The 18480-nt window shown below is 31.7% G+C and overlaps 1 protein-coding gene across 1 annotated transcript; it reads left to right on the top strand.

Moving 5' to 3' along the window:
• Nucleotides 1-14740: 14740 nt before the first annotated feature.
• Nucleotides 14741-15861, top strand: BDR25DRAFT_351774 (uncharacterized protein; the record flags this gene model as incomplete). Its single annotated transcript, XM_033694911.1, has 5 exons — nt 14741-14783; nt 14931-14995; nt 15211-15348; nt 15706-15773; nt 15846-15861. 5 exons carry the CDS (start codon nt 14741-14743, stop codon nt 15859-15861), a joined length of 330 nt encoding a protein of 109 aa, XP_033551081.1.
• Nucleotides 15862-18480: the final 2619 nt, after the last annotated feature.

Raw genomic sequence — 18480 nt, 5'->3', positions numbered from 1 at the left:
TAAAAAGCAAAATAGCCTACTTTTTAGCATTAATGCCCTAGATAGCTATTATCTACTCCTAGTTACCTAGCTAGACTACTTTTAGCTGTCTTTATTTCTCTAAACCTATAATAACTGCTTTAGTAGATATTTAGCCTATTATAAACTCTGTTTTATTAAAGTTATATATATTATTATCTTAAATACTATACTTAGCTTTAATATTCTTTATAAAGTTAAACTAGCTTTAAATTACTATAAAATCTTTATAAAAAGCTTTTTTATAGTTATTTTTACATGTAAACTTTACTTTAAGCTTTAGGTAATACTTAATAAACATATTAAGCTAGTTTATGCTAATATAGCCTATATTATGCTTAGTGTGTAAAAAATTAGCTATATTAGCTACAGCTACTAGCTAGAGGGGAAATCCTTGCACATCTAGCTTAAGTATGTGCTAAATAATTACCTACTCTTTATTATTATCTAGCTTTTATAAGTTAGCTGTATAATTAGCTTAAAAAGGTTATCTAGTGTGTTAGTTACTTATTATTTTTTAAAAAACCTTATAAATAGCTGCAGCATGTTAGTTAAAAAGTGTTATGTTTTATTTAAAAGCCTAAAGTGTAAGCTATATCTAACATTTCTTTAACATGTTTAAGTAGTGTTGTTAGGAATGCATTAGTATAAAAAAAGTAGTGTAGTAGGGTCTTAGCAAAAGTAAGCAACTTAGGTGTGTAAGCAACTCGCCTATAAAGTACGTTAATTCTATAGCTAAATTATAAAGGCTAGGTAATAAAAAAAAGCAGGTAATTATTAAGACTATACTTAAGCTATATGCGTAAGGAATTTCCTCTTAAATAGCATTTATAGCTAATATAGCTAATTCTTTATGCGCTAAGCATAATCTAGGCTATGTTTGCATAAACTAGCTTAGTATGTTTATAAAGCGTTATTTAGAGCTTAAAGTAACATTTAAGCATAAGTATAACTATAAAAAAGCCTTTTATAAAAGTTCTAGAGTAATTTAAAGCAGGTTTAGCCTTATAGAGAATATTAAAGCTAAGTATAGTATCTAAGATAATAACATATATAACTTTAGTACAATAAAGTTTATAATTAGCTAAATATCTTTTAACTATACTTACACTTAAAACTTTACGTTAAGCTTTAAATAACGCTTTATAAACATACAAGGCTAGTTTATGTAAACATAGCCTAGATTACGCTTAGCGCGCAAAGAATTAGCTATATTAGCTATAAATGCTATTTAAGAGGAAATTCCTTACGCATATAGCTTAAGTATAGTCTTAATAATTACCTGCTTTTTTTATTACTTAGCCTTTATAATTTAGCTGTAGAATTAGCTTATAAAGGTTATCTAGTGCTATAGTTATTTTTTATTTTTTATAAGACTTTATACATAGCTATAGCATATTTTTTTAAGAGTTTAATGTCTTGTTTAAAAGCTTAGAGCATAAGCTGTATCTAACATTCTTTTAGCGCGTCTAAGTAGTGTTATAGGGAATGCATTAGTGTAAGAAAGGTAGTTTAGTAGGGTCTTAGCAAAAGTAAGCAACTTAGGTGTGTGAGCAACTCGCCCGTGAAGTACGTTACATCATATCTAAAACCCATCATTCATCTCAGGAAGCCCAGAAACAGTGCTTCAATCTGACAAGATAAGCAATCCTAAAGGCGCTGCGGACAGTGTAATTAGACTAGGCATAACGCGCAAACGTGTAAGCAAGAAGTAGAAGTAGTATCTAAATAATATTCTAGGCTGTACTGTACTCTATAATGCTAGAGTGGGTTGTTATGGGCCATAATAAAGTTTGTTGTGGTGTGGTCTTGGCAACTCAGGTGTGCGAGCAACTGCCAATCCCCGACACACCGATGCGGCTGATGCCAATCCCCGACACACCGATGCGGCTGATGCCAATTCTCGACACACCAATGTGGCTGATGCCAATCCCCGACACACCGATGTGGCTAGAGAGGTGGAACAGACGCAACTAACTATAATTTAAACATGTTTTACACAACGCATGCTAGAGCAAACTGCATGCAAATTAGCGTAAAGGTGCACTTACATTAGGTATACATTTTTTTTAAAAAAGAATATAAGAAACACATAAGGTGACAGAGAAACAGTGTTACTGGGGTTTATCTGAAGAAATTCTGACTAACTAGCGCGTCTAAAAGAGGAGATTCTGCTCAACTTTTCGTTCTGCAAACCCGAATATAATAAGCAGAGCAAGCTCTGCTAATAATTATAAAAAAGTGTTTTATAAGAATCTAGAGGTTATCTAGAGCTAGTTTTGCCTAGTAGCTAACATAAAAGCTAAGTATAGTATCTAAAATAAAGACATATATAACTTTAATAAGTTAAGCTTTATAATAAGCTAGATATTAACTAGAGTAGTTATTATAGCTTTAAAAAAATTAAGATAGCTAAAAGTAATATAGTAAAGTAATAAAAAGTAGATAATAGTTATTTAAAGCATTAATATAATAAAGTAGGCTATTTTACTTTTTATTATCTTTAAAAGCTACTATTACCTTTTTACCTAGTATAAAAAAAGAATCTACTTTAGAACTAGGTTATTATAGTCTTTAAAAATAGCTAAATAATAAATAGGCTTAAGCTGTAGTAGTTAAAGCACTTTAATAAGCATATAAAAAAAAGGTTATAAGCGCTTATTAGCTTTTTATTATTAATAGCTATAAAAGCTATAACTTACTTAATTTCTAGTAGTATTATAAGAAGAATAAAATTATTACTATTTATATACTTTTATACTTATTACACTTTTTATAGCCTTTTAATGTAAGTTGTTTTGCTCTTTTTAAAAAAGTGTATAAGTGCTAAGCTAAAGATCTTATATATAACTAAATTACTTATATTATAAAACTTAAGTTTCTACTATGCTTTATACACACCTATAATATAGTAATTACTTTTAGTAATATTTAAAAAGAGTTTTAAAGCACTAGTTTAGTTCTATTTAACCTAGAATAGGTTAAAATAGCCTTTAACATTTAGTTATGTACTTTATTACTACTACTACTTATTAATAATAAGCTTTAGCAGTTGTAAACTCTAAGTAATACTTTTAAATTTAAGTTATAATTAATGCTTATAAAAGTAAGAATTTAAAAGTATATAAATAGCTTACTAATATTTATAGTAGAGGCCTTTAAAAAGAGTTTAAAGAGGGCAGTAATTATTACACATAAGCTAGTGTTAGCATAAAAAAAGATTATAAAGCTTTAAGCAGTAAATAAAGCTGCCACGCAACATAGATTACATAAAAAAAAGTAAATTTAAGTAAAAAAAACCTTAATAGTTAAAAATAAAGCTTATTTAACTGTGTTACAGCCAACAGACAGACTGTAATGACCTAATCAGCTGTCCCACACAGCCTCAACAACGTTAGATGGAAAAAGCTTAACCCCACGTTAAATAGATCACGTGACAGGACGGATAAGGAATAGCTCTAGCTTTTAGACAAAAGCCTAGCGGAATGCGTTATCTAATAAGCAATGCAGGTTTGCAGGCTTGCAGGCTTGCAGGCTATGCAGGCTGTGTAAGGAACAAGCATGCAAACATGCAGAGCATGCAAACCCTATGTATATAGTCTTAATTATAACTATAGTTAGAAGGTTGTAATTACTATTTAGTATTTACCTACTTAATAAACTAAAAGGCATTAAAACCTTTATAAAGAGGACATTACTGCCTTATATATTTTGCACTATATATACCTTCTTTCTTATCCTTACAGATTAGGTTTGCTAGCTCCCTATACAGCTGCTAGGCTAAACTACAACCTGCCTTCTCCTCCCTACTATACCTACACTCTACTTAACAGACTGTACACCTAATCTAGCTAAGTCCTTCCCTTCTCTGCTAACTACTATAGGCTGTTGTACTTCTAAAAACACTATTTTGCTAGAGTAAGAATTGTAACAGTAATTACTACCACCTGCAAAGTATAGCTACTACTACCTTAGACATTAGCATAACAGGTGCTTCAGCCGCTAGCACTAGCCAGACCCCCACAGCAACTAAGGAAGCATAGAATTAGCAAATACTATATCTCTAAAACAAGTTAAAACAACTTAAACAACACCTCTAGCTATAAGCATAATAAAGGCCTTTAAATACTTACTAACTTTAGGCCCTTTAGCTAAAAATAGCTAACCTTAGAAACATTATATAAGAAAAAACTAGTATTAAATCTAAAAAGACTTTTGTAACGGCGCAGGCAAGACAATGGGTCCGAATGCGGTATGAATCCACTCAGAGGCATATGGGAGTGCGTGGGGACTCAGAGACCTGGGAATACTAATGACACCTATAGGCCTTGTACGTAGGATATCAGAAAACTACCGAGCTAGCTACGGGGCGAGGTGCGACTAAATACATAAGGGAATAGGGGTAACAGCAGGGGGCAGGGCAGAGTCGGGGCCAGGTCGAGTCAGGGTCGAGCCAGGGTCGGAGCCGATACGGAGACCCTTCGGATAGGTTCCGGGCGACCCGAGATGGAACGATTCATGAGAATCGTTACAACTTTCTACCTAGCTCTCTTTAAAGCATTTAATTAGCGGAGCTTGCTCCGCTCCTTTCTGTGGACTTTGGTTTTCTTCAGTTAGGGCTTGGCAGCTAAGAATTACTGCTTTCAGCCTTTTTAGGCTCACGTAAGCATAAAAACGGCAGATCCTCGGATAATTATTTCCTGCGCGAAAACCAAAACCTTGCTGCGCGTGTTGTCTAATACCTGTCTAATACCTCCTGCTACAACCCACAACATGGTACCTCTGCTATTCAACGCTAATAAACCTCCCCCACTCTGCGATAATTGTCATCACCCTATAGATCCACAGAGAGACAGGACGTTCCTCCGATGGAAGGTTTAATGTGCGCCCTGTGTGAGAGCACTGTGAAGCAGGAAGCGTGAAGCGCAGAAGGGGGTACAGGATAGTATTGATAGACGGATCCTTGAGGAGACTCAGGGGTTCGTGAGAGGGTATATATATATATGTGCTGGGGCACGTGACGGGACGTCATGTGCCCAAGGCCGGGCCTCGGGCTCTCCGGGGAGAGTCCGAGGCATGTCCAAGTTAACCGTGACACCCTGCAATACACAAATCCAGGCAAGGAAGCGCCCTACCCAGGGCAGCCCTATACCTCCACCGCCAGCTAAGAGGCGCGCTCTTGCTAATATCACATATGTCGCAAATAACAGACTACAACCCTATATCCCGCCGTCGTCTCCTCTAGTACCTGTAAGGCCAGGATGGCGCTTACGTGTAAGGCCGAGATGGTGCTTACGTGCGACGGGTATATATACTATTCTGTACGCAAGATTAACTGTTGGTTAATTATTCGCACCTTTTTGGTTGTATTGGCGCAGTGGTACGGAGCTCCGTCCTTACAGTAACTGTAAGGCCGAGATGGTGCTTACGTGCGACGGGTATATATACTATTCTGTACGCAATAATTAACTGTTGGTTGATTATTCGCACCTTTTTGGTTGTATTGGCGTAGTGGTACAGAGCTCCGTCCTTACAGTACCCCTATGTTGTTATTGTTCTACGCTATTAGACTAGGCAAATAACACGTTTAAAGGAAATAGCAGGTAGAAGACTTTATGTTAAAAGTGTTACTAATTAAAGAGTAAGGTTAACGTTTATACTATAAATAAGAAACTAGTACACGTATTACCTTTTATAAACTTTAGCCTATTAAGCTCCCTTTTTTGCAACATTTCTACACAACAGACGCCTTAACAATTTCCCTAATATAAAATCCCTAGCTTATTAGGCAACCTCTTTAATATACTACCTGTGCTATTTACTCTAATTAGTTTAAGTACATAATGTACCTAAAAGCTACTGTTAACATAGGGAAGGTTTTAGTCTACACCCTCTTAGGTGCAGAGAGCAGGTATAAATAAAAACAACCTTAGCAACAGTTTAGATAAGGACATTAACATAGATATCTTTCTAAACACTAAGCGCTGTGTGTATAATTTTCTATCTACACCTGTACCTATAAATTTTAACAATGTTAAATTCCTTAAAGACTAGGCTATACTAGAAGTTAATAAGGGCTATATTAATAACTTCTATAAGGGTCTACTTAATATTAAGTTAGATACATGCACTACCTGTAATTAAAAGTAGTTTAACATAGAATTAAATTAATAGGGTACTTGCAAGAAGTGCGCTACTAATTTGCTTAAATATAGACATAAGAAGAAATTTATTCTACTTTAAAAAGACGCAAATAACTTTAATTTTAGCCCTTTACTAAACCTTTCTAAGTTAACTACTACTAAAGAGCAACTACTAGCATGTGTACATGTTAATATAATAAACCTCTCTGCTAGAGTAAGTAGGCACTTTATGCATTATAAACAACTGCTAAGTCCTTTATTATAACTTTAATAGAATGTAAGTGCTAATGTATTAGTATTAGACAAGGTATTAGACTTATTAATTTATAAGCACTTAGCTAGCTGCTATCTATGGCAAGCGCATCACTATCTAGGCTTAAGATGTGCAGCTTGTTATTTGCATTACTTAGGATTTTAGCTAGTACTTTAACTTTGCTAATAAGTACTTGCGTGGACAGACCTACTAAGAGGTGTTCTCTTGCATAGCATTTATAGGTATATAGGTCTTTGTGTAGAATTTATAGGAATATAGTTTATAGGTTTTAGTCTGCAGACTACCTTTTATTATCTGCTCTGCTTATAGTCTTCTTCTATAGGCTTCTTCTAATGCAGTCTTCTTCTCTAGAAAGAGTTTAATAAGTGACTTAAAACAAGCTCCGCTTATGCATTCATTTATGAACTGTTATAGTATGTTAGCTTTGCTAAAGACTTAAAACCTTTTTTTACAAAATGCTACCTCTACATATAATATAATAAAGGTGCCTTTAAAATAGATAAAGAAATAATTTTATAAATAAGCCTATACTTAGAAAGATTGCCTACTATTTAGTTTTAACCTTACACTAATAACTAGATAAACTATAAAGCAAATAGTAAACCTTTACTACTAGAAATATAAAAAGTCTTTAAGAACCTTAACTTATTTAAAGCAGCCTTAACTATAATTTATAAGTTAGTTAATAAAGAAAAGCAAGCAGTTAATAAAATAAACACTTTTTAATAAAGAGGCAGTACTGTTTAATATTATGCAGCCTACTTTAGAGAGCTGCTAGCTGTCTATAGATAGACTAATAAAAAAGTAATAAGATAAATGTTTTATAAAAGGCTTTTAGACATAATTAAAAATAAATTTACTTATATAAGAAAGCTTAAAAGCTTTAAAAATTATGTTTAAAAAGTGCTTACCTATAATAAAAGACATGCTAAGTAATGTAAAAAGAAAAAAAAATAGTTAAGACAACTTTAAAACCTAACTAGTTTTAAAAGAAAAAGAAAACTCTACAGTTTAATAGCAAACTTATAGACTTTAGCTATGCTAAGCATACGCGTAGCTTCTCTAAGAAAAAGAGCAGTCTCTTTAAAAGTGTAAAGCCACCCTTAAATAAAGAATAGAAAAAATAGCTTTAAAAAAAGGCATACCTTAACTATAAAAAAGTAGGCTACTTTTATTAGAAATGTTTAGACTCTAAATAACTAAAGAATAAAAATAGCAGGTTAACTATAAAAGCTATGTATATTAACAAAGGCCTAACATATAAAGAAATACACAACAGGCTTAACAAACAACTCTACTAAAGATGTAGAGATAACTACAAATCCTCTAACTATCTAGTAGACTATTAGAAGGTAAAGGTCTAGGAAGGAGACAGTATCTCTAGAGCTATTAAACAAGCTGCAGTTCTAGAAGAATAGCAACATCTAACATAAGTAGCTAACTATGTTAAAAATGTAAATAAAAATAATAATACTCTTTTAAATAAAGCAGATTAAGAATTTTACTAAAAAAACTTAAGTAATAGTTTAAGTAAGAAAACTACTAGAAATGTAAAGAATTCTATAACTATAACCTTTATAAGATAGGACTTTATAAAGTAATCCTTAATAATAACTATAATACTTATAAAGTTATAAAAAAGATTGCTATAGTCTACTACAACATTTTAAATAAATAAAAATAATAATTTTTTTTTAAAAAGATCTTAGTAAAAGAAATAGGCCTTAACTAGCACCTAACACCTTTACAAACTCTAGCCCTATTAGAAGAGTAACTAGATACACCACCTCTAGCACTAGCAGTAACAAGAAAAGAGCTAGAGCTACAACAAATCCACAGATACTATATTCTATGCAGAAGTAAAAAGCATAACGCCTACTATTATAAATATAAGAATTATCCCCTACAGATAATTAGAATAAAGAAGTACCCTTAATAGGCCTAAGTATAACCTATACTAGTCTGCACTAATCTTAAATAATGCCTATTTACCTAGTATCTCTACATAAATAAATATTGCACTTAACACTAGCTAACTAAGCACAGGGCTAGCTAGTAGCTAATAGGCGCATAAGAAAGCAATAAGTTTACAGACACCTTAACAAAATTAGCTATAACATGTAAAATGCTAAACTGTTAGCACTGCAGCACAGGTCCACCCTATAAAAGAAAACCCTAGACTAAATGTAAAAACACCCCTAACTATGCCTTCTACTATTTCTAATAGAAAGCTAATTAATAGAATAATTAGCTCCTATACTACTATAAGGTAGAAAGCATTAACTGCCTAGTAAACAACTATATAATAAAAGATTATTAGTAATTTAAAATTATAGCTATTAAAGCAGACAAATAAATACATAGTCTTCTAAACATTAAAAAAGACAACCCTAGTATAGACTACAATAAGGTCTACTACAAGATAAAAGTCTTAGTAGCAGTAGGATAAGAACTAAAAAGAAGCCTAACAGCTAACTGCACACTTAAATTTCCTAAAGAAATAGTATGTAAAGGCCTTACACTAATTAATGGTAGATGCACGTTTACAGCAATTAACTCTAAGTAGGTTAAGGATTATAAAATACTATATTAAATAAAAAAGTAACCCTTTTAAGTATCCCTAGCAGACACATCTTTAATTAAATATAGCAAAGGAAAAATTTAACTAGAAACTAAGAAATTAACTTTAAAAAGTAACATAACAACTAACTAAATATCCCTAAGCATACTACTACTAAAAGGCAAATACTAAATTATACTAGAATATAACTAGCTTTATTAACATAACCCTAAGATAAACTAGAAAACTATAATAGTAGAAGTAAAAATAAAACACCTAAAAAATAACCTAGTAAGACAGAAGGTTAAAAGGTTCCCTTACTAAAAACTAAAAGCACACACTATCTAAATAATAAAGAAAAAACTTAAAAAAAATCTTCTTTAAAAAATTTAAAAAAAAAAGATCTAGACTAAGTAAGAATCTACTAAATTATAAAAAAAACCTAAAAAAGAACTCTTAAAAGAATACTAAGAATATAAGAACATATTTATAACCTCTAAAGATCTAGAAGAATTACCCCTATATTAGCCTTAGAACTATGTAATTAATCTTAAACTTAACCTCTAGTTAAAGACCTATAAGCTACGCCTCTTTACAGCAGTATAGAAAAAAGCGCTACAAGAATATGTAAACTACATGCTAGTAAGAGGACACATCTAAGAAAGTAAAAGCCCTATAGCATTAGCAGTAGTCTTTGTAAGAAAGAAAAATAAAAAAGTTAAAGTCTATTAAGACTATAAAACTTTAAATAATAACACTATAAAGAATTAGTTTCCTTTTTTTATTATTTAAGACATTATAAACTAGTTAAAAGAAACTAAGCACTTTACTAAGTTTAACATCTAAGATAAATTTAATAAAAAAAGAATAAAAAAAGAATATAAATAAATAATAGCTTTTAAAACCGTATAAGCTTTTTATAAGCTTTTTATTATACTATTTAAACTTACTAACACCTTTATAACCTTTTAAAGAGTAATTAACATAGCACTTAACTCTTATTTAAACATCTTTGTCTTAGTATATCTAGACAACATCTTTATATACACAAAGAAAGACAAACTAGACTATTACTATAAAGTATAACTAGTGCTAGATAAACTCTAAAAGTATAGACTCTATCTATAACTAAAGAAATATAAATTTAATGTATAAAAAATAGACTACCTTAGATTTATTATTAATAAAAAAGAAATAAAAATAGACCCTACTAAAGTAAATAAAGTACTTAAATAGCTAACACTATATAGAAATTAAAGGATTTCTAAGTCTTACTCGCTATGTATAAAGAATAATTAAAGATTACTTAAAAATTGCTCTACCTCTTACAGATGCTACTTTAAAAGAAAGGGCTACTTAGAAATTCTAATAGATAATAGAAATAAAAAAAGCTTTCTAAAAGCTAAGATAGATTATAATAAGCTACTTTGTTCTTAGAATGTACAACTCTACACTAGAAATAAAAGTGCACACTAATGCTTCTCTAAAAGTAAAGAAAGCAGCACTTTCTTAAAAATAAAAAAATTATTAATAGCATTTAGTAGCTTACTACTTAGTAAAGTTTACACTATTAAAATAGAAATATAGTATCTCTAACAAAGAACTAAAAGCTATAGTTAATGCATGCAGGAACTAAAAAGTTAAACTTTAAAGCCTTAGTTAATAGTTTATAATTCTTACTAACTATATAAACCTTATAACTTTTCTTACTACTAAAAAACTTTTACTAATGCATGTGTAATAGGCTATAAAACTTGCCTAATTTAATTTTATTATTAAACATGTAGCAGAAAGTAGCAACTAATAAGTAGACACTTTAAGCTAACACGCTAATTACTTTAAAAAGAATAAAAAAAATTCTAAGAAATTTATAATTTTTAAAGAAACTTTAGAAAGACTAATTTATAAAAGACTAAACTAAAAAAAACTACTATGTTCCCTTATAATAGTTAAATAAGAATAGAAGAACTTAATAAAAAAATATTATAAAGCTTCTATGTTTAAACACCTAGGCATAAGATTACTATAAAAGAAGATTAAAAACACTATACCTTAAAAAGTACCTTAATTAAAACACCTATATACTAAAGTTCTACAGGAATGTAATATTTGCAACAAAAATAATCTATAACAACATAAACCTTATAGACTGCTCTAACTAATTACAGCGCTAAGTTAACTATAGACTATAATAACTATAGATTTTATTACTAGATTACTACTATTATAAAAACCTAGTATAGAAAGGCTTTATAACATAATTACATAAGTTATTAACAAAACTACTAAATTTATCTACTTATAGCCCTTAGAAAAAACTATTACAGCTAAAAAATTTATATTTAAACTAAAAAAGAATATCTTAGCTACTTATAGCTACTCTAAGATTATTATCTCTAACTATAATAAACTATTTATAAGCAAATTTTAGGCAGCTATAGTTAAGCACTTAGAAATTAACTATAAACTCTCTACTGCCTATTACCTATAAATAGACAAGCAAATAAAAAGAGTAAACATAAAAGTAGAAAAGTATCTATGTAAATATATGTCTTATAAATAAAGCAACTAGGCAGAATAGCTACTTATAGCACAATTTGCTATTAACACTATAGAATTAGCTATAACTAGAGAAACTCTATTTAAAGCTAACTTTAGATACTTTTTATACTATAAGCTTTATAGCTTATAACTAACTAACCCTTTAAAAGCTATAAACTAAATAACTAAACTTCTAGAACTATATTAAAAACTCTCTAAAAAAGCGTAGTTAGTGTAAGAAGCTATAAAAAAAAGTAGTAAACTAAAAAACGCAACTAGCACTAAAAATACACTTTAATAATTATGTGTATTTAGACATAAAAAATTTTAAAACACCTAGACCCTCTAAAAAGCTAGCTAAAAAGCACATAGAACTTTATAAAGTTATATAAACACGCCCTAGCATCTGCAAACTTAAGTTACTAAAAGAAATGTAAATACACTTCTAGTTCTACATCTCTAAGCTTAAACTTGCGCCTAAAACTATTCTACTAGCCACTACTAGATAAAAAGAAGAAGAAAAGGAATATAAAGTAAAACAAATCTTAGACTATTAAAGTAATAAGTACTTAGTAAAATAGAAAGAATAGCTTACTAGTAAAAATACTTAAAAACTTATAAAAAACTTATTAAGCGCTTCTTAAGCCTTTTATACATACTTAAAGTCCTTTCTAAATAAAACTACCTAGGAGAAAGTTCTCTAAACTAGAAAACATTACTATTAGTTAAAACTGCAGCAGCATTAGCTAGCTGCAATGTAGAAAGTTTACAACCCTTTAACATAGGTTAAGAAGAAGGAAGACCTGCTACTTTTACCTTAAGCGCTTTAAGCTTATCTAAGGATAAAAAGTCTTTTTTTAAATACTTTACTCTTTAATTCTTTAATACTTTTAACTATTTATAAGCTTTTTTCTAACAAGTGTTAAAAAACTTAAGACGCGTAAGAGACTTTTACTATTTTTTTTAAAAACTTTTCTTTTTTATGTATCTTATTTTCTTAAATTGCCTCTACTTTAGCTAGAAGCTTTTTATGCTCCTGCTCTAAACAATTCTAAGCTGTGTTAGACATAAAGGTGTTATAATAACTACTCTTTTGCACACACTCTACACACTTGTCTAACAATAAGGACATTACATAAAAGGACCTGCTTAAATAGCAAGCGCTATAGGGACACATCTTTGTACAACAAAAAGGATTAAGATAAGTAACAGTATAAAAGCAATAAGCAACAGCAGAGGAACAAAGAGCCTAATAAGGCATAGGTAAGAAAGCTAGACACTAAACTAGGCTTTAAAAAGGGGCACACACTAGCTAAAAAAAAAAAAACCTAACACTTACAGCAGAAAAAACATAATAGTAAGGACACTAACTAAAAAAAAAGCCTACGTGTTACAGCTAATAGATAGACTGTAATAACCTAATTAGCTGTCCTACATAGCCCTAATAATGTTAGATAGAAGAAGCTTAACCCTATATTAAATAAATTATGTAATAAAATAGATAAGAAATAGCTTTAGCTTTTAGATAAAAGCCTAGCAGAATGTGTTATCTAATAAGCAATGCAGGTTTACAGGCTTGTAGGCTATGCAGGCTGCGTAAGAAATAAGCATGCAAACATGCAGAGCATGTAAACCCTATGTATATAGTCTTAATTACAACTATAGTTAGAAGGTTATAATTACTATTTAGTCTTTACCTACTTAATAGACTAAGAGGCATTAAAACTTTTATAAAAAAGACATTACTACCTTATATATCTTACACTATATATACCTCCTTTTCTATCCTTACAGATTAGGTTTGCTAGCTCCCTATACAGCCACTAGGCTAAACCACAACCTGCCTTCTCCTCCCCGCTATACCTACACTCTGCTCGACGGACTGTACACCTGATCCAGCTAAGTCCTTCCCTTCTCCGCTAACCACCATAGGCCGTCGTACTCCCGAAAACACCATTTCGCCAGAGTAAGGATTGTAACAAACTGCTCTAAAGGAGTTTAGAGCGCGTAGTAATAAGAAGAAGCTAAAGACACAAGTGCGCGCTAAAGAAGGTAAGCTAAGTTAAAGGTAATATAGGCAGTGTAATTAGACTAGTCATAACTTATATATATGTAAGAAAGTAGTAAAAGTAGACTCTAAATAATATCTTATGTTATATTGCTTTATATAGGGCTAAAGTAGGCTGTTTTGCGCTAGAATAGAGTGGTTTTAGTAGGGGCTTAGCAAAAGTAGCCGGCTAACCCGTGTGGCCAGCCAACCCGTTAGGTACAGAATAGGTAAGTAGAAAGTTAGGACTATCTTATAGAAAAATATATTATACTAGAGCATAAGCACTCTTACTAGAAATAAGGCTACTACTAGAATACACACTTTAAACTAGGTAAGAGGGTAAGCAACTACAACAACTCTGTAATAGACACTCTCTACTATAACAAAATCTATTATAACATAAAGATGCTAGTAGCAGTTAGATAAGGCTCTAGATAGAGCCTTATAACTAAATTCTTTATTAAAGGAAAAAAAAGAAATAGCCTTAATTAATAGCAGCTGTACATTTACTACTATAGATTTAGTATAGGCAGAAAAGTCTAACATTCTATACTAAATAAAAAAAAGCCTGTTTAAGGTATTATTAGCTAACACATTATTAATTAAATATAGAAACAGATAGATTAACTTAGAGATAGAAAAGCTTAACTTTAATACACTTATAATAAAAGATTAGAGGTCTGTAAGCATTCTACTATTAAAAAATAAGTACTAGGCAATAATTAGCTATAACTAGTTAAGACAGCATAATCTAATAATAGATTAGGTTATAATAACCTTAGAAACACTAGAACAACACGTACACATGTTATAGACTACATACTACAACAACTAATATTTAACCTGCAGGTTAGAAAAAGAAGAATCTAGTTAGTTTCTTAAAGAAAAAAAGCTACAAAAGTTCCTATACTAGAAACTAAAAGTAAAAGTAATCTAAGTAATGTAGAAAAACTTAGTAGAAACTAGTCTAGAAAAAATCCTCTCTAGCTCTAATACTAAATAGATAGAAATAGTTAGCCTAGCTAAGGCAGTACAGATTCTTAAGAAATAATATAACTAGAAAAATAGTAATTACTATAGCAATTACTAGGCGCTTCTAGTAATAGTAATTACTATTACTAAAAAGTGGCAACTGTAACAGCGCAGGCAAGACAATGGGTCCGAATGCGGTGGGAGTCCACTTAGAGGCATATGGGAGTGCGTGGGGACTCTGAACCTGGGAATGCCATTGACACCTATAGGCCTTGTACAAAAGGATATCAGAAAACTACTAAGCTAGCTACAGGGGCAAGGTGCGACTAAATACATAAGGGAATAGGGGTAACTGCAGGGGACTGGGTCGAGTCATGGTCGGGGCCGATACGGGGACTCTTCGGATAGGATCCGAGCGACCCGAGATGGAACGATTCGTAGAATCGTTACAGCAACTCTGTTTTAAAGCGTTTATCTTATCAACTACTATTTTTTCTTAGTTTACTAGTCTATAAATAGCAGTAATAGCTTCTGTGGAGGATAAAATAGCCTGGCAGTAGCTGTTTAGAAGATCGGATGAAGTGACTCCGCTATCTAAGAGAGCTGAGGGCTCTCCTTATATACACCAAGCTTCGGAACATAATATCTCCAGATCCCGAGCTGCGTCCCAGGCTCTGAGCCCCAGTCCCAGGCTCTGAGCCCCAGCCAAGGCTCTGAGCCCCAGCCAAGGCTCTCAGTATACGCGACACACCCCCCAGGTGAGCTGCGCAGCAGCTCACCTGCGTTGAGCGTCAACTTAGCTTGTTAGAGCAGCGCTGCGCATTTACCCTGTGTTTGTGCTTGTTGCCCTAGGCAGCGCAATACTTGTTTCCCTAGGCAGCGCAATACTTGTTTCCCTAGGCAGCGTAATGCTTGTTTCCCTAGGCAGCGCAGGTCACGTGCGTGCTGTAATCACCGCAACAGAGGTAAATAAATTCTCCTGCTTCTTAAGCTTCTCTTCTGTAAGTCTAACTAACATGCTGCGTGTAAGTTAATGCTTTTAAGAGCTTTAAAAACAACTTTAAACCTATCTATAATCTCTGCTAACATGCATTTATAGCTTAACAAAGCTAAAAGAGCTGCCTGCTTGCGTGCTGCCGCTCTGCAGGGCCGCGCTGCCCGCAAGCCCGCGCCCGCTACCCGCCGCCGGCCTCCCCCTAGTGCGCTCCGCGCGCAGTCCTGTCTAGGCTGCATAAAGAGTGCGCTTGTAGGGCGCTCTAGTAGGGAGTGCTATAATTCCGCCACTAGCGGTTTGCGCTGTTAGCGCTGTTCCTCTAGGCACAGCTGCCTAACCCTGTAAGCTCTATAGTAGTGTGTAGGGTAATCTAGTTTTAACCTATTTGCAGTCCCTCCCTTACTATTGTCTATGCGCAGCGCTTTGTTGCGGCTCTTATTGCAGAGGACAAGCAGGTAAGCTTCTCTGCAGAGATTATGTGTTATACCTTAGATTAGACTAACAGGCTATAGGCTGTGTTTTAGCTTTAGCTAGTTTTTAAGCTCTGCTTAAAAAGAATATAGTAGAGAAGAAGAAGAAGGAAGAGAAAGAGAAGGTAGAAAAGGAGGTGGAGAAGGTAAAAAAGAAGGAGGGGCAGGGTGTTGTCTCCCCTAGGCTCCTAGCGCGTCGCTAGCGCGCTAAGGAACTCTTAGGTAAGCTTGTTAATCTTCTTATAGTTTAAGCGTTCTATGTTTTTGCGCATCTTATGTACTAAATCTCTGCTTAAACTTTATAGCATAGGGGAGTGTTCTTACTAGTAGATAAAACTCTTGTTTTTAGGCAGTGTAAAAATGTCTTTGCTATTAATAATTAACACTTTCTTTTTTTAAAAGCTTGTTTATATGTCTTTAAAGTTAAGAAGCTGCTTAAAGTGCTTAAATTACTACTTTAGTAAGTGCTTTATAAGTTTATCTACTAGCATGTTGCTTATTTTAATATAGCGCACTTTAAAAGATCCTTTTGTGTGCTCCTAGCGCAGCTACATGTTCTAAATATTAATGTGGCGCAGGCAGGTAGTTATTTAGGCATTCTTCTCTACTACTAACCTAATTGTCTGCTAGTTGTCACAGTAGATCTGCTATAGTGTGCCTAGCTCTAGAGTAAGCTTTTTAAAGAAGTGTTTTAAAGCTAGTAATTTTTTTATAATATGCGCTAAAGTAAGCAGCTTAGCTTTTATTATAGATATAGTTACTATTAGCTAAAAAGATACTTTCTATAAAATTAGTTTTTTAAAAAGTAAAATAATGTATCTATAAAATAATTATTTAGTTTTTATGTAATTAGTAAAAAATGTGTCTTTACATATAATAAGTTACGCACCTTCTAGTGCTTTATACTATATGCCTGTATGCCTTGTGCAGTATAGGTACATAATTGCTTAGTTTACTGCCTAGAAGTGCTGCTTTCCTAGGTTTGTTAGGTAGTAGAAGAGCTAAGATGCTGCAAACACTACATTAGGGCGTACTATAATTACAGTGTAAAGTGTTAATCCTACATGCTCTTAGTATTTCTTAATTTTATGCTTTATTACTAATTTTTAGTTGCTTATAAGCTCTTCTAATAGTAAAAGAGTTTCTAGAAAGAGTACGCTTTTTATAAAGTTAAACTTCTTTACTACTTTTTTAATATACACATTATGTACTAGCTAGATTATTCTAGCTTTTTTATTTTTAATTATTTTAATTTTTAGAAACTATTTATATAGTTTTTAATTTTCTAGCTTATACATTTTTTTAATTACACTAATTAATTAGTAAGCTTCTAACTTATTATTATAGTAATTGTTAAATAGGCTCTGACAGCTAGCTGCTTATAGTATAAGCACTTAAGTAGCAAGAGTAAGAGTGGTGTACAGTGTGCACAGCGTATAAAGTAGGTAAAGTAAGAGTAATATGTTTCTAGTTCTATTACTCTTGTCTTTTCTTTATATAGAGGAAAAGGGGGATATCTAGATGTTTACGCACAGAGGTTTGCGCACAAGCATTATGTAACATAGATATGTAATCCTGCTTATGCGCAATTGCTTATATCTAGGCTGCAACGCTGCTGCTATGTATAGACACTAGCAACTTTTTATTTTATTTAAAAAGTTACCTTTTGTACATGTTACCTCTCTTCTGTCTATGTAGGTCTATCTAATTATATTCTACCTTTACTCTACCTTATTTATTAGGACTTGCCTTAGTAATGCTGTGCGTTAAAATAGGCTAGTTGTGCTATATAAATAGCTTTTCTTTTTTTTATCCTTTACTTTTTAAGCCTTACTGTATAATCCCCTAGCTCTTTTCTCTTTTTATATAGTGCTAGCAGTAATAGATTCTTATAATAAGAAAGATAATTATATATAATATAAAAAAAATAAAATAAAAAAAATAAGCTTTATATAAAAGTGTTATTAGTCTAGTTAGTCTAAGGTATTTTTGCGCATAGAATCTAGCTAGTCTATAGATGCTTCTATCTAGACAGAGAGGCAGTTAGTTAGAACTAATAATTAAAAAGCCTAGTTTAGTATTTTTTTTATACATATATTTACTAAGTTATTTTTACTATTAATTTACTTAATTTTAGTAATTTCCCTTTTCTTATATAATTTATAAAGTAACTAACATAATGTTAATTATAAGTTGCTTTTTACTAGTAGTGCTTAGCTTAATAAGGTAATTATATAAAGACCTTAAATTTATATAAATTACTACTAGAATTAGTAGTAGTTTAAGTGTTTATATAATTTACTATAAAGTTGTACTAAAAGTAATTACATTATTAAACCTTCTAACTATTTTATATAGTTTACTAGTAAGAACACTTCTAGTTACTTTTTTATACTTAGTAGAATTCTAGTGTATAATATTACCTAGTATTTTAAAGTAGTTACTTTACTTTATATAG

This window comes from Lindgomyces ingoldianus (genome assembly GCF_010093535.1).
Source record: "Lindgomyces ingoldianus strain ATCC 200398 unplaced genomic scaffold BDR25scaffold_7, whole genome shotgun sequence".
Lineage (NCBI taxonomy): Eukaryota > Fungi > Ascomycota > Dothideomycetes > Pleosporales > Lindgomycetaceae > Lindgomyces > Lindgomyces ingoldianus.
Note: the sequence above shows the minus strand (reverse complement) of the source record. Positions and strands in the feature narration are given on the sequence as shown.